At 37.4% G+C, this 24,337-nt stretch overlaps 1 protein-coding gene and 1 long non-coding RNA gene across 2 annotated transcripts in view; one reads left to right on the top strand and one right to left on the bottom strand.

The window, feature by feature from the left end:
* Positions 1-15,320, bottom strand: part of LOC124630992 (ecdysone-inducible protein E75) — an 88,920-nt gene extending 73,600 nt beyond the window's left edge. Inside the window, exon 1 of the mRNA XM_047165057.1 lies at positions 14,824-15,320. Within this exon, the coding sequence (XP_047021013.1) occupies positions 14,824-15,094 (271 nt within the window). The 5' untranslated portion in view covers positions 15,095-15,320. The remainder of the gene's footprint in view (positions 1-14,823) is intronic.
* LOC124630993 lies at positions 4,697-24,337 on the top strand. The gene is made up of 3 exons (XR_006984463.1): positions 4,697-5,063; positions 8,165-8,273; positions 23,765-24,337. It is a non-coding gene; the product is annotated as an uncharacterized LOC124630993 (long non-coding RNA).

Below are 24,337 nucleotides of genomic sequence, written 5' to 3'. Positions count from 1 at the left end.
CCTTGAGGGAGAAAATTGATAAAATACAGATAAGTTGGTGTAGTTTTCCCAGGGCGGGGCGTGCAGCGAGGTCAAGCGCCGGGCGCGCAGGGGCGGGTCGTCGGCCGCGGGGCCGGGCGGCCCGCGGGTCGCACATCAGTATGCGCAAACGCAACACACTGCAAAAACTGACCGCGCCTGCGCCCGCGCACCACTGAATTGATGCTACATGCTACATCGCTCCATTATCATCTTTACTGCCAGCTATCTACGTGCGTCAAATATTTAAACTGGGTTACAAATGAAAATAAAAGTCACAATGCGACAATTTAAAACTGGATTCATTGCGGCATTCAAAGGAAAATCACAAAATAATATGTTTTTCTTATGAGCCAAGATATTTTATATAGCATGTGACTCTTTTAAATTGACTCGTACACAAACAACTTGTTTTACATGATGGGGCAAACAGCTTTACATTTTCTTTCAAACAGATTAACCGATCATGTCATTAACCGAACTTGTAAAAGCGTCAGTTACGAATGTAAAACCCTGCCACGAGTTCATTTCACTTAATTAGGCATGAATGAATGGCGCAGTTCTATACTTAATGGCCGTTTACATAGAAGTAGAAATGTATGTAATTACATGGAGCAGTGTTGCTGCAGGCCAGGAACTCCTGTGGAAGGCTGGGACAGGTTTTCCGGATAAGTAATTAGCCACCTGTTGGTAATGGTACGTGTGGTTGGTACTTGGGCAGCAAGCAGCGTCGCTTAGCTGCACATTTTCACTCGCACTTTCCACTCGGAGTCGATGCACCCCTAACATACTCAAGTGCTCATTACACTACTCGCTGCATTCCAATATTTACGACTCAAGTTTATCATTTTCTAAACAACATTTACATAGTTAGAATGAATATAACGTCTTGTTCTTTGTTTTCAGACATTTTCTTGAACCGAAAGACTTTTGGTTTAACCAATAATACAATTTTGGGAAATTATAATTTTACGTGTTGGAGTTTTTGTATGTCATAAAAATGTTAAAAGTATCAAGTAAAAACTTATTGTTTGCTCAAATGAAGCGAGGTTATAAAAGTTCAAAATGTAAGGTGTGCAGTGTCGGTCAGCGGTGTACATTGACACCGTGAGCTCCTCACACCCTTTGCTCACTGTATCGCAAATCGTTCTGAATTCACGTATGAATTTTAAAATATTTTTTGTTGCATTGAGGGTAATGGAACCCTGAACACCTACGTACAATGTTACATTTACATCAGATCCACATTATAAGTACCAGTTAATCAAATAAAATGCTGTTAAACTCGTAATCTTAACATTAATTGTAAAATGGTATTTTTTTATAATCTGAAACAAATTCTTCTACCCCTAATGTATCAAATTGTGTATGATGACTAATCATAGCTTGAGGCTCAATAGGGAATCCCAGTATTGATCAAGACACGTCATTTATTCTCCCTACGGGAAAACAAGATGACACATCCCAATTCCCCAAAACGAAAATTGTATTGCCTCAGTTACGCATCCACATTTATTACCAAATACGTTCTAAGGGAAGGAAATTACTCAAACATTGATCTTCGTCCTAGTAACTTAAAGCTCGATTTAACCACCCAAATGGCCTCTCTACATGACCTTTCTCGACATCGGTCCAGAATACTTGCCTAAATGGTACGTGAAAATGAATCAATACTCCATTTATTGAATAAAGACGGGTAAAAGTATTGATTTTCACCTAGAAAACAAATTTTTCAGTGTGATCTACGCTCGTAGCGCGGCGTAGCGGTTGACTACGAGTTCTCTCGAGCATTCATCGGCGTCGTCGCGTTCACTTGCAGGTCACTGGCACTGCTCGGCCACTGCACCCGACTTGCTTAGATACTTCTAACATTGCAGGTTTTTTTCTATTGCTAACATTCCCAACCCGCTGCGTTCAAACCACTTTTATAACATATATGCCGAGCTAGCTAGCACTAACTAAACTAGGTACTTGGGTGAAGGTTGTTGACTTTCCTTTTAATATTCCTTTTGGAGATAATATAACAAAAAATATTTTAACTAATTAGAACCAATTAATCTTTATTATTTTTACCCCAGTGTAGCGTACAGTTAAATGCAGTTGTATTTAGTTTGAAACAGTTCTCAATGCTAGAGAAACACGTGCTAATGAAATACATTGTACCAGTAATGTGTTTCATTTGCATTTTCACTCATGTAGGTAGATATTATTACAACCAATATAATTTATAGCTCTAGAATACGGCTGTATTTAACTATTTTAATTAGTAGACACTTGAAGAAACTTTAATCCGAGCTTAATTTATGTTTACTTTTAAGACTGAGTCGAAAATGGAAAGTTTTTTTATGGATAAAATGTTTTTCATTCACCCTTTTCCAACTGCAAATCATATGAATGGTATATTGAATAAGCAGATAGTTTATAAAATATTTGGTAGAAATACCCGTCATAGAATTGACTCTCCATTTGCATTAATTCATATTTCAGTGTCATTAAAAAATCAAAAAGTGTTATTGAATACTTAGTGAATCTTATGTAAAAAATAGTTATTAAAAAAACGATGAGTTTAAGAATTAATATGAATGGCAAATGCAAACAATAGGAGTGCACGCTGCACCGCACAGATCACATAATGAATCACTTTCGCGGCCGAGTTGCGCCGGCGCAATGGAATCGCACAGAAAGTGCAACGCCCCGATGAACTTCGCGCCACTAAGTGGGCCGCGCAAATACAAAAACTATTGGGAATTGTTTGTCAACCATTTGTTTGTTTTGCATGCTTTATCGAACGCGTATCCCTGGAATTATTTATAAACTGTCCTCATTATCATTAATTTATACAAAATTGTGTTAAAAGTTGAGCTTTTCAAGTATAAGCTCTAACCAGTTTGGATTAGTAGTTGATTATATTTATGTCCGGGATCCTTCTGAAATCATACATTAATAACGAAACTCGAAATAAAACTATACGCTCCGAGTCCAGCTATGCATTGAAGCTCGCTATGGTTTTTTACATGGTGGCTTCTCACATTACAGGTAAGTCGTTAGTGAAGGCGGCGCACGGGAGCGCTCGCTATCTAACTAAGCAAGCATGCTCTGAAATAGTCGGGACGGGATCTATTTCCCGGGCAGCTGCGTGCGTTCGTTGCCCCTGCCAGGGCGTTAGAAGTGCAACGATCTCTGCAATTATCGCTGCGCCCGCGCAACTCTAAACTTGAACTGCGAGCAATGCGCCGAGCGTGCACCTCACCTTCACTGCTTAGAAAGCAACGCCTATTACGTCTAACGCTCACTACTGCAGTCTCGCGTAATAACTGACTTGGAAACAAGTAAAAGCGAGAGCACTATGCATTTCAATATTATACGTTATTCGATAAGGAGTTTTGCTAAGTTTCCATCGGCATCCGGTCGGTGCAGGTGATGTCCGTACATTGTTGATAATGTTCCGTGATTTGTTCCCACGCTTTCCCATATTCAAACTCGTCCCGATAACAATAATTAAACTGTCTCAATGACAATAAAGAAAAATATTTGCATAAGAGAGTGTTATGATATGCCAATCAAATTGGGCTGTATACATCTGCAGGCTGGACATTACAATCCACTCGCTGTTATTCAAAACATTTCATCTGAATGAAAAACTACGTGTTGTATTGAGATGGCCAGATGTCCTCGTAGTAAATTCTATACGACTATATTATATATAACTACAGCTTCATATTGTCATTGTAAGTGAAAAAAGCGAAAATCTATTAAAATATACATTAATCATCAGTTCTTAGTGGAGGGGGAGGGTGGTATCTAACATTACTTCTATCAAAAAAATCATCGTATTTTCCCAATAAAAACATTGATGTAATATAGACAAATAATCATAACAGTATATTTACGCTATAAATAGGTGTATTCGGCACGTGTATGTACAGATGATATTTATAGGTTAAAATAATACATAATTATAAGTATTGTAGTACATATATCGCTAGCGGGAGAAAAGTGCATTGAGATCTCTTGTAGCGTCTTGCTGCCCTGGTACTCAGTTGCACTGAACTGCATTCTCGGTCGAGCGCCGCGCGGCGTTCTAACTACTTTTTATTCTAATGATATACTACGCAATTATGATTTATGAGTTTGGAACTAAGAAGGATTAGCTTAAAGTTATAGAAACTAGCTAAAACATACTCTAATTTAAACTTTTTAAATAAAATTTAAAGGTAATAATTGTTGACAACAATAATAGCAAAAGTACAAAAATATCCCGAACATAAACTGATTATACAATTGACAACTATACTAGCCTTTATTCAATCAATGTTTCCATATTATTTCATAGTTTTTGAACCACCTACCAACCCTCATACATTTGATCCACCCATACATTCGTAGGAAAAGTCACTAACATCATCATGAACTGTTAAGTTTCACTACTATCTACTAGGGCAACTGAACGAGCGAAGAGTTTGCACGTGCCAAGAAAATGGCGCAATGCATTCGCATGCAGTTCGAGAGAGGTAGCCTTGCCCACGAGTGTGAAAGGGATGCAAACATCGTGTGCATGTGTGCAGCTACTGCCAATGCGATTGTATCTTGTGTAAAGTAAATTGCATGATATTACGTCTGTATGCGTTTCGATACGTTCACAGATTCGATTGGCTGTGAACTTTGTTGTAGTGCATGTGATAATATGTTAGCTCTTCAATGTCATTAGCAGACGAGTTTACATGGAACTAAATGCACACAGTCACTATAATAAAAACTAAAAGAAACGATACACGTTGAATTAGCTCTATTTTGTAATACACTTTAAGTATAGTGTAGGAGGCACAGCGCAATACGTATTGTGGTAGGTCATGTGCAAATGCAACGTGCTAGCGTGTTCTGTGGTATAGATCACGCTACATTGAAAATACTATCTCAAGAGACATCAGGAAAACTCACAACTGAAATTTTATTCAAGCAAGCTAACGCAACAATAAAGAAATTCACTATATTGGTAAAGATTATAGATTTTTACCAATACAGTGATGAAGACGATTTTTGTAGAGGTGAGCCAAATCTATTTCATTTATTGTTTGGTAGGACATTGAAATAACAAATCGTATGATTGATAAAATGATCATATAATAAATAGCCTGTATGTAGCTGGTGCACGTATAAAATGCATTCGGATTATGTACTTGTGTAAGTGAGTCGACGCAATTGACGTCGTTGTGACGCCGATAGGGCGACGTGGACTGGCGATCGCCTCGCGCTTTATGCACTCCTGGTAACGAAGGTTCTCATACTACACAACCCTTTTCTGGTCCTAAAACCATCGCAAAAGGACTTGTTCTCTCTTTATTATTTTGCGAATATTGCTAGGTTATTTTAAGGTAAACATTTGTCTCTCAGTTTTCTTGACTTATACGTACTACATAGCTCCTACCATAAGATTAAACGACTGTATGGTCACTATAGTGAGTCACGATCCGTAGGTGCCGTGTGGACTCAGATAGGGTAGTAAAAGTTTTCTGTGTATTCCAATATCCACTATTCCAATGACTCAATGTTTTCGTACCTATATAACATCTAATATTCAACCATGTATCATGTAACATACATACATTATAACGTCCGATAATGTACAGTTATCTGATCAAAATAAATAATATAGAATATACCTTTATTTTTTCATTTCACTGTATATTTTTGTCGGTTTATTTCAACGTATTGAGTTTCATGAAAAATCAAGCAACCATTGTTGTTCGCAAGACTTGTTCATGATGTAAGCAACAGCAGTCTTATTAAAAAGCTAGTGTATAAAACTTTTATCCCACTGTATTAGAATTCTTCAATGGCAGCCCAGTTTGAATGTACGTGGCATGTTTAGTGAGCTCTTTATTTTTATCCGGCGGTTCGTTGACCCAATCCTCTGACAAACAAATGTGTAATCATTATAGAAACATCTCGCCTCGTCGTCTATCCAGACTAGAGACTTTAAATATTCAGCTGAAACAGTCTGTAAATTATATCAGTTTTCCATAATTTCCAGCTTTTATATTTTATTTTAATGTAAAAATTTTCGAAACCTTTATAGAAATAATGCGTTTAAAAGCCGTAAATTGCTCTTCAGAAGCGGACAATTTAGTTTCATTAGTTGTGAACATTTCACTTCCTAGTGTAACGCGGGTGGTGCTCCAAGTCCCGGGGAAATGCTCTCCCTGCCTACGCGAGCATCATGTCCTTGGAGTTGGCCAAGGCCGGTGTTCAGGGTGGCGGGGGCCTCCTACTACATCGAGGCTTTTGTCTGTGAATAACCTTGTATCGAATACGTACCACGGTAATTTTATTCACTCGGCTAAAATAAATAGTGATCGAACGTAACTAAATCATTGTAACACTTTCTCGTATTCAGACTATCAATGTTTATGTTATATATTATCATAAACTATAAATATGAATGCTAAAAGAAGATGCCAATATCCATTAACCCTTTAGGCTAATATTATTAACAATCACAGGCTATGTATAGTGAAGTCGTCTAGCAAACTCCAAAAATAGCGCTCTCAAGTTTAAAATACACGAGAGGGTTTCAGAAATATAACGCCAATAAGTAAGTAGTACAAACAATCTAAGGTAATCACTAACGCAATTACGCATGTATATGTAGATGCACTTGATAGTAGTAGTAAGAAACCTTGAACATGGATATTAAATTCAATTCCGGGTGCATCCCGGCTGGGATCGATCGGCCGTGACCATGGCAACGCGGAGCGGAGTGCGTGGGTCAGGGGCGCCGCACCCGCCCGCTTCCATGTTCGCTAGTCTAACACACTTATACAACTACTAGTTCCTACTCCCGGCGCAACGGGCATTACAGAATAGCATAAGTTTTAATGCGTACTTCTTACTGTTCATATAAATCGAACAAAATTCTTGCTTAATTAACTACAAAATAACGAATTTCGCCTACATGTTTTGCATGATTTGATCATTCATTAGCCATTTTGGTCCCGATAATTTAACAACCATGTTCCTCTGGGCTACGCCCGGAGACATGACCTACAAACGTTGTTACTTGTACACTTTTTTTCTTTCAGACGTTATTATGTCTGTCTCTCCGTAATGGGTTCAAATAAAACGATGCAGTTTAATCGTTTCGAGTCCCCACTAAATATTGCCACGTTTCATAAAGAATTAGCATCTGCGCCAAACTGTTTGAAATAAAAGAAAAAGTTAGAGCCAAAATGTTATTTCTATTAATCAATTTAGCGTCTTCATTTTATATTATTTTTTATAGACAACTATTTAATAAGGTTCTCATAACACTGTAATGTATGCTAGACGAATATGAAAGACATCCAAGTAACAGATAGCAACATTACTATTATCCACGTGTCTATGTGCTATTTACATCAATGTTTACAGGAAGAGTTATGTGACGCATCTAATGAAGCGACTAACGAATCAACGATAGCGGGGTGAGTCCTTTGTCCACTGCTACCATATCACGATGCATACCCACGTCGCTTTTGAGAAGATATTCTCTGAGACTGCACACCTCACGGTTGTGGAGCGTCTTTGCATTTAAAAAGCCTCGGCCTCCACATTTCCGTGGGATGTACAGTCTCATCACCGACGATCGTGGGTGATGCATTCGTTCTGCGGTCAGCAGTGTGCGGACTCTCCTATCCAGGGCATTCAATTCAGTTTGGGTCCATTTGAGTATGCCGAAGGAGTGCATCAGGACTGGCATGACCCAACCATTATAGGCGCGAACCTTGTTGCCGCCTGATAAGGAACTTTTTAGAACCTTATTCAGGCGGCCAAAGAAACGCTCCCGTAATGACTGTTTCATGACAGCCACATTGATGCCTAACCCCTCCGCCATACCCAAGTATTTATATGTATCGTTTGCGGAGAGTGATCTCAGGTTTATAGAATCTGAGAGTTGTACTCCCTCAGATTCCACAATTCCACCTCGCTTTACATGCATGACTGCACATTTGTCCACACCGAACTCCATCCTGATGCAACTACTGAAATTTTCATAATAATTCATAAATTTCATAATGATGATTATTATTATGATACTTATACCTAATCGTGATAATTTCATCCTATATTCAAATTCAAAACAACAAGCTTCATGTTTAATTTTTTGTAGATGCTGGTAATAGAGATTACTTCAGAAATACTGAGAATTCTCAAAACTCCCTTGGTCGGGCGCCAAGTAGAGGCCCACTTCAATTACCTTGAGAAAGCCAGTTGGTTTGGTACGTATTGTATTTCTTTAGTTTCAGTAATAAATCATACAACCGTGGAAAATACATGAAAATAGTGTTGCCTTACTTATTTAAGCCTAGGCAACAGATAAATGATACAATTACAAATATTATGTCCGTAATGGAAACTCAAGTATACCAAACAAAATGATCTGACAGTATCGAATGTCAAGGATATTTGTATGAATGCACTATTGAGATAATATATAGAATCGGGTGACTCAAATTTCAGTACCTACTATCTTATCCTTTCAAGTAACTTCCTTTTGTATCTAGTTCTGTAAGAGTCACCAGACTACTTGCATGTGTTATGTTGTTATAGGATTAATAAAGGCACTTCACCTTGAAGCTACGACCGTGATTTTAAAAATGGAATTAATTAATTAATCCAAGAATCTAAGTAGGTATACCTAAAATGATTACGTTATGTTTTTATTACGTTAAGGCATAAGGCACCTCAAACAACGTTTGTAACATTGCTGATTTCTTATCAATGACCTTCACACAACTCTCGGACTTGCACAATCAAACAAATACGAAAGTATAATATTAAATGTACATTTTCTGTTATTGTCTAGGTCTTTAAAAGGTAATGGAAATAAGAATTAAATTAAGTAGGTATATTAATAAAAAGGTAGTATTACTTAAAAGTTAACAAGCAAAACAGGAAACGAACATGAATACGAAAACAGAACATTTAGGAAACTACATGGTTATTAAGATTATTATGATCGTATTTTTATATAGTAAGCTGTAATACCCATTGTTAGCGGCGATACGACACCTTTCATGAAACTGTAATCGAAAATTGATGGAGCACGTGCTTCGAAAATATGTGTGGCCATGACCTCTGGTCGGTCACAGCAGCGAGGGTGGAGAGGGCGCGGGACGGGTTCAAAGCGAAGGACAGCGCGCGCGGCGGGCGGGAGCGGTGCCGGGCCCGGGGGGCGCCCACCAAACATTAATACACCTTTCACAATTTCAGCGTTTCCATACCAACTGTTAAAAGCCTTTCAGGAAAACGCCTCACCAAGCAATTAGTGGATTTACGAATGAGTTGTTATGAAACAGTTTATAAGTGTTGCGAGTGACGCTTCGCGACCTCGGCCAAGGTTGCGAGCCAACACTTCCCTGTGTACTCAGTCGTTTATAGCGCACATACTTATGTAAATCTATACATGGTACGTTGAATAGAGCAGAGCAATCAAATCACATGCCCGTTTATTGTTTTCCGGGATATTTTATAATGAACTTGTAAGATACCTACCTGGATTATTTTTCGCTTTAAGTATTCAGTTTCCGCTAACGTTTCCGCTTCTTGTGACATTTATTATGACTCGGTGGATAAATGTTTGCTTTACTTTATTAGCAATATACTTTGAAGCATATGTTTATGTTGCAGAAATTGTAAACTGTCCTTCAAGAAATATTATCGATCCAATGCCATTTAACAGGGTCGTTAAAAATGACGCTGTAGTTAGACGCAGAAGTCCCATTATAGTATTATAATAAAGTATGATAAATAATGAGATATATATCTAGCTAGTATCAGCAGGAAGTAATTTGCTCACTCAGAAGGTTATGGTGATAACACATAATTTGCGCTATAGTTGAATCTTCGCACACTCATACATTTGCGTAAACGTTTTATGGCTGAAACCTAGTGGAAAGTATCAAATCATGGCGAATCTTTGTTTTTGGCTGCTTGAAAATTCACGTACTTAGATAGAAATGGGAAAAACTTCTAGCTGCCATCAAAAGGAACATTTGGGTATATAGGAAATCTGTTGTTTTTATTTGACGTGGTATATGCTGGTGGCAATTTATCACATGGGAGGAGCACGAAGCATATCGCGTGACGCATCTGACTGATTGCTGTGAAACCGTTTAGCGCGTCCGAGAGGGTTCGCAAACAAGCCAGGGGTCGCGCGCACCTGCTGCGCCCGCGACGCTGACATTGCCAGATAAGATACGGCTATTATTTTGTCAGTGCTATCGGTCCAATGTCACAGTGACCTTAATGACACCAAATGACGCGCCACACACGTTCCTCACAGTGACCTTGCGATATTTATCTAATCTTATTCGCGAAAATATTGTTAGCACGATTATATTCCATATATGTCAGTGTTTACATAGTACGTATAGGTATATAGAACAGAACAAAGGAGTTTCAAGAATATTCAAGTTCAGCAGTAATAAGATTTTTTTCTAGATAAGTAGAGCACCCTGTTACATGTTACAATTGGAAAATCCTTTTATTTATCACAATTACCAAACTACCGGTTAAGTTGTGGAAAATCTTCATAAATAACGTATAAACCTTTCTGTTAACATTGTAAAGCTGACTTATGTAGATTAGGTAATAAGATTATTTTTTTTTATAAATGTATTAAAAAATGTATACCAGTTATCCTTATTGCTGTTCCAAGCTATGTATTTCGTATTACTAATGAATATTTTTCTTGATCATTGTTGATCGGAACTTTCACTGGCTGGATTTTCGTATACATGTAGGTATCCAGAATAAGAGATGTGTTATTTTTTTAATATACAAATTGCACAACCCTGCATGTGTGATATACATATACAATTAAACGTGAGAAAGCCATGTAGAAGAACATATTTTTAGATGACGGATCACTACGGAAGAGACACGTGCATTTTCCATCATAAAACGTGAGCACGTTTTTTGTCATTATGTTGGTCAGCAGTAATGCAAAATGAAGAATACAGATCTGGTTTACCAAACACTTTGAACCTCTAGGCTGTGTTAAGGGATGATAATCGTAATTATGTAAGTTATTGAAAATTTTAAATGAAACTTTAGTAAGTACCAATGAACGAGTATACGATGTCAAAGATGTAAACTTGCCAACAACTTGCCTAGGATCTAAGTAAGTTGAAACTTGAGTTGTCTCTGGCAAAATATTTTCACAAAAAATCTCGGTAACTTCCTCATACATCCACATCTAATTTTCCGTGAACATTTTTAAATCATCATGCAACAATATTGCAATACTTTTCAAAGTCTTCTGCCACCCACCTAGACATACGATAACAATAGAAGTTGGTGTAAACCATGTTCAGATTTTCCAAATTTTCTTTTTGCGCTTGTGAGATGATGATGAAGGAAAACAAAACAAAAAATGCAAAATTTTTCAAAGTCTTCTGCCGCCCACCTAGGCATACGATACAAAATAGAAGTTGGTGTAAACCATGTTCAGATTTTCAAAATTTTCTTTTGGCGCGTGAGATGACGAAGGAAAATAATACAAAATATGTTTGAGATAACCGTATATGACAATTAATCAATGCAATAATATATGTGTCGTATATTTAATAAGTGCGACCTTCACGACGCGTCATCACCCGGAAATCATAGTGTGGCAGTAGTACGCTGTTACAATTTTCCGAAGCAGGAAGTATGAATTCACTGCGGCCAAGGCGATGTTGAATTATTATACGCAATCATTTTGTTATAGGTATTACCTGATGTTATGAAGGTTACCGCAAATGTTACCTAAATACCACTGGATCTTCTTTACATCTAGTTAACACACAACTTTATTTTTTTCTGCTGATTCTCGTTCTATTAATTATCACGTATGACATTAATGTTTCTACTTCTGGTGTGGGATATGTGTTTAGTACATATAAATAAACAATTTGCGAGTGACCATTTTGTTTTATTTATAATTTATGTACATTATAATAATATGATTTAAATTCTTAAAAAGTATAAAAAATAAACGTTGTTAAAAGTATAAAAATTATAGTGCAACAAGGGATGGAGGCCATCCCTTTATATTCGATTACTATTCCTAAGTTTTACTTCAAGGACAGAGAACTGCCATGCTTTTACAAAACCCACTATAAAAATGCGAGGGTCACATACGCATCCTAGGTCATAGGTAATTTCTACAACCCTATTCAAGGCTATTTATTTTTTATAGCTTTTTTATAGATTCGTTTGAAACTATACATTTTTATATAGGATTTAGAAAAAGTGGGAAAACATTGAATGACGGCCTCATTTTCCCCAGAGAGACAAGAAAGTTTCTTTACGCATATACGAGTCTTAGAAAGATATGTATATTATAGTGAAAAAAAATATTTTAATAGGGTTCTTTAATTGGCTACTATCTCGATCGAAATCAACATAGTACTTGCTATGCAAAATAATGCAGTGCCATTGCTCGATGGAAAACGCTCAAGCAACAACCGCACTGTGAAATTCAAAAGGTGTTGCATTTTCTGTGGTTGGTGCATTCGAGGAAATTCTGGTGAATAGTATCATAGCCATCTGAATCCCTTTCTATCAGTGTTTTACTGTTCGTTTTAGTTTTGGCATAGTAGCTTTTAATAAAAACAATAATTTTTATATTCTACTAATTCTTACTCATTTCATACTTATTATCAGATTTTCAGATCCTTTCCCATAGAGTAGGTATCTTATATATAAAAATGAATTGTTGTTCGTTAGTCTGACTAAAACTCGAGAATGGCTGAACCGATTTGGCTCATTTTGGTTTTAAAATGTTTTAGAGGGCCAGGGAAGGTTTAAACTATAAACGATTTTTGTTTAAAATATAACGAAGTTCGCGGGATCAGCTAGTTATGGAATAAAAAGGACCAAACGGAGGACTTCATTCATTTGTTTTCGAATCACTTTAATCATACTAAAGATGATAAAAATGTATTTTTAGCTTGAAATGAAAACTGCTTAGGCATTATAGAGTTGCGTAATTGATTCAACAGATTAGGATCTGTTGGTAAAAAAAAATATGATTCGATATCCAAAACCGATTTAAATAAAATTTATCCGGTTGTGGGAATTAGTTCTCTCGGGGCCTGGGTGAAATTGATAAAACGCTAGTTGTATTATTCGAATATTGATTACGATTATGTAGGTACTCAAACTGTTTTTAAGCACAGATATTGTCGATCAACTGGTACTGGTATAAGTTTCTTTGTACACAAGTTCATTGACATTTTAACACATATTTAGACAAACATTTAAAAAACTGACTACAGCAAAAAGGTGTAAGAGGTAGCTAAGGATGAAATAAACTTGAGGAATTAAGATTGTAAGAAAAAAATAAGAATATTTATTCATTAAATAATATTCTTAGTGCGTCTTTACAACAAGTATTACTGGGTCATTTTAAATATTTTTTTAGAAAAACGTGGAAATTATGAATTACATAAAAGTCACCACAATATTGAAAAAAAAGACATTTCATGTATGCTGTATGCAAGACTGAGATAATAGAGGATAACGGAAATACGTACAGACTGAGATTATATCAGAATGCACTTCAACAATCCTTGACAATCGTCTTTAGTAGGAACTGACCTTCACAATGCATATCTTTTAGAGCTTCATTGACAAAAGGTCATTCAAATTAATAATTATAATTTAATCGATAATCGCGTTTATTTTAATTTAGATCTAGATGATAATCAGAAAACAAAGCTCTATTTATGACTTTTTTATCCCTCAAAGTACTTTCCTAATGATTTTAATTATTCTGGCAATATTTTATAATTTTCTCCGTTTCCATTGACTAAGTTAGTAAGTGATTCGTTCAATTACTACAGAAATATTTTTTTACTGACAGGTTCATTGTTAATATCTCTATTTACTATCTCGTACTCCACTGAAAATTATTTATATTTAGTTTAGGTCGCTATATTTATCTTTTTTTTGTGTTAATTGACATTGTTCATGATTACAGCAGACAATTTAGATTCCTTTTTACGTTATTATATATTATTTAATTCGCGTAATTGGAGGTCTAGAAACCCACAGAGGCAGGGGAACCAACCCCACACCGTAAAGGAAAATGAATGGTGGGTTTCCTCTTACCATTTTCTATTTTTCAAATATTATTATATGCTCATACCTCAAATATTATGAATAGTAAATCAAAGGAACCTAAAATTTTTAAAATTAACCTAAAGTTTAGGAATTACTCAAACTTGGAAAAATCATAAATATGTAGGAACGTGAGTGAATTAAATTAAGCAACTATTAGGTTAACAGACACGAAACAATGCAACAAACATTTTGTTATGTTCGTCTGTTACTAGTTGTTTTGAAGTATCCAAGGTCAAAGGTGAATGAAAATATATGAAAACTTCCGTCAACTAATTCTGTACCGGTCTTTTAGGAATCTATTTACAATTTGTAGGAAAATCTTCATACTTATTTGATACTGTGTAGGTACGTTTGTTTATGTTTTGTAAAGTTTTTGATTTCTTCATTGGTGCTTGAATTACGTAGGTACCTACCTACGTTGTTGTTATAAAAATTATAGCATCACGTTAATGAACACGCTAGTGTCTTAGCAAATAAGTAGTACTATGACGTGTGAATTATACTTACGTATGGAAACACATTATTTTTGTTTTTAGATTCCTTGTTTATTCCTGTTGTCTGATGCCTCGTATCACCTCTAGGCGTTCGACGTAATCCTTCATGGTAATTCACCGTAATGTTAATATTAATGTTATTATAAAAAGTACTATTACTTACCTAAATCTGGAATGGAGCTGGATGGTTCCTCGAAGGACGGGGGCTTGTGGAGACGCGGCGGCGGCGGCGGTGGTGGCGGCGGCGGCGGACGCATGCACTGGATGACAGAGTGCGTGGGCGCCATGCTGGGCGCCGCCAGCAGCACGGGAGCGCGGAACTCCTTGCCCGGGGGCGCCGGCAGCTCCAGCCTCCTCGCTCCAGGCAGCATCTCCGATTCGTATACTATGTCCATCGGCTCGCGCTTCGGGGACAACTTAGGATAGCACTGCATCGTTCCTTAAATACTGATTAATCACTACGTCTATTAAATTGTCTATTATAGTCTCGGAAAACTTTAATTACCGGCTACTATAAAACTATCAAATTCTTCACATAAGTTAATTCACATGCAATACGGAAATCTTCTTAGAGATGGGACATTTCAGCGCATTGTTTACGTGGATCGTACGAGAAGTTGAAGGGCAAGTGCCGGGCGCCGGTAGTTCGAGCGCGGTTTCGTGCGTGCGCGGCGCGCCGCTCGACTCGCGAGACTCGTTCGCTCGCCGCGGCCAACTTTCTCTCACTGGCGTGGCGGGCGGTCGCAGCCGGACGAAAGTGAATCTGCAGCGTGCGCCCCTCGCCCTCTCCCGCCCTCAGGTGTCCCTGCACCGCCCGCCCAGCGCCGCCGCCACCGCCGCTGCAACGCCCATCCGACATCAACTTTAACCTTAACTGTGACCTTTACGGGAGTGCAATGCACTTACGATACATAGCACTAAATTATACAAAAAAAACTGTAATATATTTTTTTATACAAAATTCATTCGCGTATTTCCTTATAATTAATATTTTAATCACAAATAAACCAGGAAGAATTTAAAAAAGCTAAGCTAACTGTACCGCAACACTAAAAATAAACCAAAAACGATATAACCTTTATGCATCCGAATTAATAACGGTGCATGTCGCCCTTGAACTTGAGAACAGTGACGTATGAATAACGAGGCCAGCATTCAATAATTCAACGTTTAAATCCACAAGCACTATGTGCTTAATTATGTAGTACTTACAGTAGATTAATTGATCCGCTTTTGAAATGCTTAGCTTAACAAAGCAGCGAAGGTCGTTAAGAGTACCCAGTCACATACTCTTTTTCATAAAATGGGATATAAGCATTGCTCGTTTTGGATAAATAATAATAATATAATATTTTTTTAAATAATATAATAAATTCAAAATACGATTTACATGTTTTGTCATAGTTAACATACGATATACATATTTCTCGATACATATTTGGAGCCACTTCAAAAAAGGCATAATTATACTACTGTAAAGTATTGTTAAAAAAATTATTGAATGTAGTTGACCTCCATACCTAAACAGATTAAATTAAATACAACAAACAAGGAACTTATTTTATGCGATTAATATTGACTATTTATAAATAAATGCAACTATCAAAAAACGTTCACTACAGCGGTATTTTAAATATCACGAATTAACTGAAACCAAAAAATATGATAAAATTTTTCTATATAAAATATGGTTCTTATTTCAAAAGATTAATGTATATGCTACAATAAATACGTCCACAATTACGTTCAAGGTTCTAAAAATATTTTATATAAAATGGCGAGATAAGTCAAACTTCCTAACGCCCAATGAAAATCTGTATACTTCCGACTCTTGAGGTTCCTCAACGCAAGAATATCGACACAGGTCCCATCCACCAAACAAATGGTCTAACCATCATGCAAGGGAATACTGATATGTCGTCTAGCTAGACTCTTTCTTCTGCCGAAAGTAAAGTGTTCAATTTTTGTACTTATTCTAAAAAAAAGAAAAAAAACTGTAGTTACATTCCTCATTTTCATCCTTTTTGTTCAATCCATACCTAATTATATATATGCGTACTTATTCATGTATTTTAGTTTGTATGTGTACCTAACATCTAACGCGGTGTCCTGCGTGAGCGACGAACGCGACGCGACGCGACGCAACACGACGCGACGTAATGCGACGCGATGCTATACGCGACAGATGTCCTACGTGATTTTGGTCATTACTTCTCAAATCATGGAGAAGTTGTGTTACAATTTTGCTTGAAAGTTCATATTTAAAGTACAGACAGCAACAATCTTCCAACTTGTTTGTACTAATAAACGATTTCTTTAATATTTATGTTTTTTTTGTCCCACAACAATCAACGCTTCTGAATAGTTCGCGGTGTCGCGTCTGGTCGCCCTCAAAACAAGTACGCGTTACGTCGCGTCTCGCCGCAGACTGTCACATAGGCCGCATGTAGGGAATTCCTTTGAGTTGATCGCGTTCGTCGCGTTCGCAGCGTCGCGTCGCGTCGCGTTCGTCGCTCACGCAGGACACCGCGTAATCTGCAAACGTTATTATCAAGGATTTCTAAATTTAAAATAACCCGGTCAGTGTTAATGTCAATAGATAAGACGTAACACCTATAATCATTTCCGTGAAGGCAAGGAGTGAAACTGTGTTCTCGATCGATGCTCACTGGTCGAACAAGCACGCTTGCTGATAACAACTGATAACCATCTAGTAGATAGCACACCAACTGGACACGAGCAGAACCGTTATGTGCTTTATTCAACTCTTTTTATCGCTGATATAAGATAATACACGAATGTTTTATCATTGTCATGACGTGCACGATAGGATATTTTGTGAGGCAGATACAGCATGATCCTAACTTATTAAGGTCTTCAGTATGCATATAATGCATTTAAATATTATTTTTTATCTATAACTTTCCTTATCTCCAGGTGCTATCCAAGTTACACTATCACCTCGGTTTACTTAGAATGGAATTGTACCAGTATATCTTATTTTGTTGGATATCTATTCATACGGTTCTCTAGCTACGCTTATGAAATAATGTAGTGTAAATAAACTTGCTTTATCCACTCATTAAGAAAATTTCACAGTTTCAGACCAAGGAAATTTTTACAGTTTCATTCACTATAACTGTTAGAAGGAATAGTAGGTGAACCAATCCCATGCATGGTACAAATATTATTTGCTATCTTTCTTCAGTTACAAAAACATTCAGGTTTTATAAAGGTTCTTTATACAAATGTTGTTTGTTACTCTTTACTATACCTAATTGTTGATATATGTATATTTAAATATATGTATTTTTTAAAATGAAAAAATAAAGGTAGCATCCTATTTCTTGATAGCAAACTTCATTAATGCGACGAATGTAGTTCCTATAAAAATATTTATAATCCAGCTCCTTTATGGCTGGGTTGCCGTCGCTGAAAGCTGAGGGGAAATGCAACGGCATTGACCGTGCACTAGTAACACCGTACGCGATCACCAATACTACAACTGTACATACGTACCTACTCTTGTATGCGAATATAATCGCAATCTACCTAATTTTAGTACAAAAATCAATACTGAAATCCATTGCATTTTCCAATATATATGAAATTCAGTTTTCACTCGACTACGCATCTTAGCAGTATAAAAGCATATTGGAACAAGTCAAACGAAATAAGTTATTTGGAGGTCTAATTTGTAATTATTTACTATTTTTCAAATACGGTCTAATGCTCTTATCGGTGCGTTATTGACAAAATACTGCAAAAAAAAAAAAAACAAAAAAGGAATTAATCGATATGAACTACGACACAAGCCTTTGTTACACAAAGAAAACAAGCGCATGTAGCAATGTTAAAATTTTCTCCAATTTAATACGCAGCATTTTGAAACATAAACATGAGTGGGTGCGGGGGTGTTTGGGGTGTAGTGGCATTAGGCGCGAGGTGGCTCCGGGGAGGGGCGGTGCAGTCGCAGGGTGCGCCCGCCGCCGGCTCACGGATTCAGAGCTCACCACTATTTTGGCGAGTCTCACTGAACTCTAGTGTCATCCACTGTAACTTATTGACTCCACATCAATTACGACGCAAAAGCTTAATGATCTTAATGATCTTGCCTTTACAGATGTATCACAGAGTTGATAGCGCTATCAGCATTTTTACTTGATTTACGATTTTGAATTGTGGAAATAAACCCACAACATTTTCATTTGACGTAATAAATGGTGTAAGTGCCATTGTTGTTTTAATCATGATGACCTTAATTAGATTCTTATGATTACTCATTATGTATATTGTAAATACCTTAACGATCATATCTACTTATATCATTAATCGTTTTCCTGTGTACGTACAGGAGACCCATATTCTTTATAATCAGAAGGATTATAGTTCGGTTTTTTTTTTTTGTAGAACGGAATTGATAGCAAGATTAGTTGGTTTTATCGATAGGTTTTTATGGCTTAGTGTACGGGAGTGAAAGTTGGATGGCATGGAAGGGCACCAGGACACGACGCGATGGGGTGCAGTCCGGGGTGGCGGAGACGACAGCGCCGCGCATGCGCGGGCGAGGGCACGCAGCGCTTCTGCCGCGACCTGCGCTCACACAGACCATCCACATCCGACATTGCTTTCTTCCACATTTTCCTTCATTATAAATGTACCACTACAAATAATCATAGATCGATCTTTTGAACTTAGTTAATAATGGATAATAATGGCGTCCACGGCCGATTTCGGCCACGGCGGCTGTTCTCATTTAAGGAGCTCAGCCAGCTGCGCAGGACATATTATAGTGCACGAGCATTTGCGCAGACACAGGTGCACTCACTATTCCTTCACTCTCATAACCCGATGGGACGGCAATTCGACACGACCGGAAAGAGATCAGGCGCAGGACCGACATTTACGTGCTCTCCGATGCACGGGTGAATCAATCACCAACTTCCAGACTACGGGCTGCTTTGTGAAAGCTTAAGAAAACCCACAAAGCGATTTCGGCCCGACCCAGGAATCGAACCCGAGACCTCGAGCACAGCAGCCGCGCTTGCGACCACTAGACCAACGAGGCAGTCACTTAGTTAATATCAAGGTTAATTAGCAGGAAAAAAGAGGTTATCTATTCATAACTAATGCTGAAAATCATTTTTCAATCTGTCCGGAAACGGTTCAATAATGTAATTGTTTATAATATGACCTCCACAATCCTACCTACACAATAAGTTACGTACCTAAAATAGTAAGGTTCATTATTTGTTATATAAAAAAAACTATCTTATCTACCGCTATTAAATATGTGCCAAATACAAAGCAATATCAAGGCCATAGTCAACACAAACGTTCAAAGATAACGATGTAAGAATAACCATAATATTGAAATTTTTTCAGATAAAAACCTCTTGACATAAAAATATTTTGTCTCCGGAGAGTAACAACGTACCTATTATTATATATACCTGCATATCACATGAGTCAAATGCATTATTTCGAAGATTGCCAAGGCGTTTTTTCGAATATATGAAGCATTCTTATAAATTAATATTTGTATTGTACTCCTCGTGGGTTAACAAAATGAATAACGAAAATTTTATTTTTATACAAACTTAAATCAGCTTTATTTCTGACAATTGACGTAGCCTTATTTTACTGTAACAATGTTCACAATAAACAAAGCGATTCATAACTCAAGTCCAATGTAACTCTTTGAAGGAAAACAACAACAGAAAAAGCTTAACACGATTCTGGTAGCGTTATTCGTTAAACCGATTCGTTTAACCGCTTCATAGACGTAGATTGCAAATATGAAATAAATTATTCCCACACAAGTTCAGTTAATTATAGAACAAAAGTTATCGCATGATAATATTGAAAGGTGGAATATTCCCGTTGCGTATAACTTGCATAGCGTCGGTGTGAATGCGGCCTGCAGCGGCAACCGGCGGCGTCGTGGTCTCCCCGATCGATATGCAACGTCGGGACACGTATTTCTTCTCCTAGACATAACAGGTCCATTGCACTAATTCACTTGACTCCACCCCTTCGACATTATTACAGATATTTTTTTTATACAAGCTACAAAAGTGCGTATAATTGCCAATTATTTTTCCATTCATGAAATACAGCGACATATTTTTACTTGTCACTTAATATATTTCTAAGACAACGTAAACACGTTTCAAGTCACAGATTACCACTCGTGAAACCAGTTGTCATCCAATTTATTTAGACGCATCAAATGTCTCGATGTTGTTCAGTTCGGTTATTTTTGGTTGAAGTGATCTTTAAATTTAATATATATTTGAAGCTTTGTATTGGAACCTTGAGAAGTGCAGCGGTGGAATGCCCTTGTGAGGGTACCTCAATGTCGGGCTCTGGGTGCCAGTCGACGCCCTCCGATTCACTACCCCCGGCCATCGCACTCTACCCTGCACCACTACCTTGACTATATTAAATTGCCACTTTGTAAATAAACAGTGCCTTATTATTTCATATAAAATGCGATATCTCACGCACAGATCTCGTAAAGAGGCTAACACGGCATGCTTTGAGTACAGCCTAAAGCTTATTTCGAGCCAGAAGGGTTAATTGCGATAACATCTACAATAATAATAAATAAAACAAAGACAGCTGAAACTAGTGTAATTCCATTTCAAAAGGTTCATTGCCTAGAAGAAATAAAAATGTAATTTTTAAATTTAAAAGAAATCTTTGAAAAGCTGCTTTAATTTAATCGTTTACTTGAAGTAAATAAACACCGCGTTTGGCGATCATGAAATTAGAAAAATCGTACGATGTGCGCAGTTACGGGGTGTGGTGGTGTAGTAGTGTAGGGTGGGAGGGTGTTGTTCAGCGCCGAGGCTGAAGTCTTCGCTGTCGTTGACACGGCCCGAGGACAAACTCTCCAAGGTCGCTCGGCCCTCAGTAATCCCTTTATGAAAGTTTAGCTAACGCCAGAAATGGATGCAACCGCTCATACAATTGTATAAAACGTACTATCGAATAAACAATTTCAGCAAAAAGTTTGGTAACATGTAGGTCGTTTTCCTTTGGAAAAAAGTTATTCCATGTAGTTTTGGGTTACTTGATTGACTGAAACCTTGTCTAGTTACTACATTTTAGATCTTAGGAGCAGAATATGTATTAGGAAACCTCAAACTGCTCCAGTTTTATTCGAAATATTTTTAAAATGCCTTGTTTCATGACCCCTGATTTAATTTAGAACTTCTTAGATACTTCTCGAACAACACAGTAGTTCAGTCGTACTGAGTTATTCCCAAAAAGCTTTCCCAAATCAGCCCAGAGTATCAAATTTCTGTTGTTTCTTTGTACTTTTACACACTCTATAAAATTATAGTTTGTTGTGCTTAAATCACAGTAAAGTTCTTACCGCGATTACGACCTTGAAACATCTAGATGTTTCATCAAGTAATGCACTGCAGCTCTTGAAGATTCGAAGAGTCAAAATTTTGGAGAATTTTCACTTATAATACCACAAGAGCTTCAAAATTATCGGGTATTTTCCGATAGGTTCGTTGCAAACAAATGAAGGAGTCAAGTTTTTCAGGTTAAAAAATAACGAGCGCGAAGCGCGAGTGATTTTTCCTGAAAAACTTGACGACTTTATTTGTTTGCAGGGAACCTTGAGGGAAATGCCAGATAATTATGAAGCTCGTGTGGTATTCGGGAGATTATTTTTCCGTCCCAAATGTCGGCCACAACCTGTCAGTTTGACGTAGCAACGACCAGAGAAAATATTCAAAAAATTTTCAGTATAATACCATGTAGGTTGTACCACGTGACGTCGAATGGTGCAATTCTATTGGTCGATATTTGGGTCGGAAAAATAATCATTATAATTTCAATTTCTGACTATTTTGAAGGACGTCTTGGATTCAAACAGAGCAATGAACGTTAAAGTTGGCAGCACGGGCCGTTGAACGCACTAGCCTTAGGGTGGCTATTTTATAAAAACGTTTCAGTATCTATAAAATACATTCTAAGCTACGTTCCTTTATTAGGAGTCAGGGCATCAGTTGTGTTCAGTGGGACTTGATACACAGCACGGAATTGGAGTTAGAAGTTCATGTCGCGTCTTATTGATTCGGAGTGACTAATTTTTCTCAGCTTTATAAAATCAGATTCCGCCCGCCCTACAGTTCTATCGACTTTTGAAACAGAAGTCGAAATAATGGATTAAAACTGCATCAGTATCTTGATTTTTTGACAGAAGATATAAATGTATATAATTTATGCTATGTGTTCAAATATCTATAGATTCTTAGTAATGTATGATTTGGAGATTAAGTGGTCAATGCTTATCAAGCAAAGGATGCGGGTGAGCTGCTGACCACAGCTGAGGCAAAACAACGTGGGGACACTTCAACCAATTCAAGTCAGATAGACATAGCATGTGACATACAATTGAGCAAAAAGCAAAAACTAACTTTAGCAAAGGAAAATCAAAAATCAAAACTATTATATTTTTTCTCCATATGTTTATCGAGAAGAATATATTTTGTTATCAGAAAGTGAACGAGTATAAGTTAAATCAGATGGAAAAATGAAAACACATACCGACCGCCATTGGCAGTGCGAAGACCTAACTAGTTTAACTACATCTAAGAACAATCAATACAGCTGTATTTAAATAAACTGGTCATATAACAATGCTCAATAAACAATGAACGAGACATTGTGAAGGTCCTTACACTGCAGGTTCAAGGCTTGTCGGCCATTACTTATTGCTATCGTTATCACGCGTCCTCGACTCCTGCGAACGAACACTCTGCACATCAACTGACACCTACTTATAATTACAACTTCCAGTACATACATTATTTGTTTACTTGCTATAATGCCTTATCAAATTCATCCATTACTTTATGGGGCAATCTTGAATCTTGCTTATTTCTCATTTAGATGTGTTAAGTGTGCAAAGATACATTAGACAAATAAACAATTGGCAAATATTAATTAGCTGCAATACAAAAAGCACCTCTATGTTTTATTAATGTATTATGTTTAGCACATAATATCGCTAACGAGATTAACTTGTATCTAATCGAGTTCACCGACCTCGCCAAAACATGTTTACTTTCTTATTTCAGGTCAATAGCAAATTCTAGAATAGAGGGGGCTGCAGTAGTCTGGTGGCCCCCACAGTAAGGGTGGAAGGAGGGTTACGGTGCATCGTACGAAAGGGCAACTGCAGATAACGCAGGCAGGGCCCAGACAGTCAACGTCCCGATGCATTCCCGGGCCCGCGCCCCGCTCCGCCGCGCCGCGCGCTCCAACGGGAACCCGTATCCGGCGCGCACCGCACCACGCTTTTTGCGACGCTCCCAGCGCCGGCCACCGCTCGCCGGTCTCTCTCAACTCTCCTCACTTCGTTGAGCTAATGAAAACGATTAATCGGTTGCATACTTGAGACAATGAACACACTCACCCTATATATTCATATTTGTGCCCATTTGTACGATTTAGTTCATGCTCTGAAGACGAATGCACTACAGTGATTATGCATAGAGATTAGAAAAATATGTGATAGTCTAGCTAAGACTATGTTGACACAAATTGATTGCCTGTCTAAAGCAATAAATTGACATATTTTTTAATTTATTAAAGCTTAACTGTTATTTCTTGCAATCCAATTGATGTTGAAATAAATGCCCTTAAATGAT

The sequence above is a fragment of the Helicoverpa zea genome, chromosome 6, assembly GCF_022581195.2.
Source record: "Helicoverpa zea isolate HzStark_Cry1AcR chromosome 6, ilHelZeax1.1, whole genome shotgun sequence".
NCBI lineage: Eukaryota > Metazoa > Arthropoda > Insecta > Lepidoptera > Noctuidae > Helicoverpa > Helicoverpa zea.
Note: the sequence above shows the minus strand (reverse complement) of the source record. Positions and strands in the feature narration are given on the sequence as shown.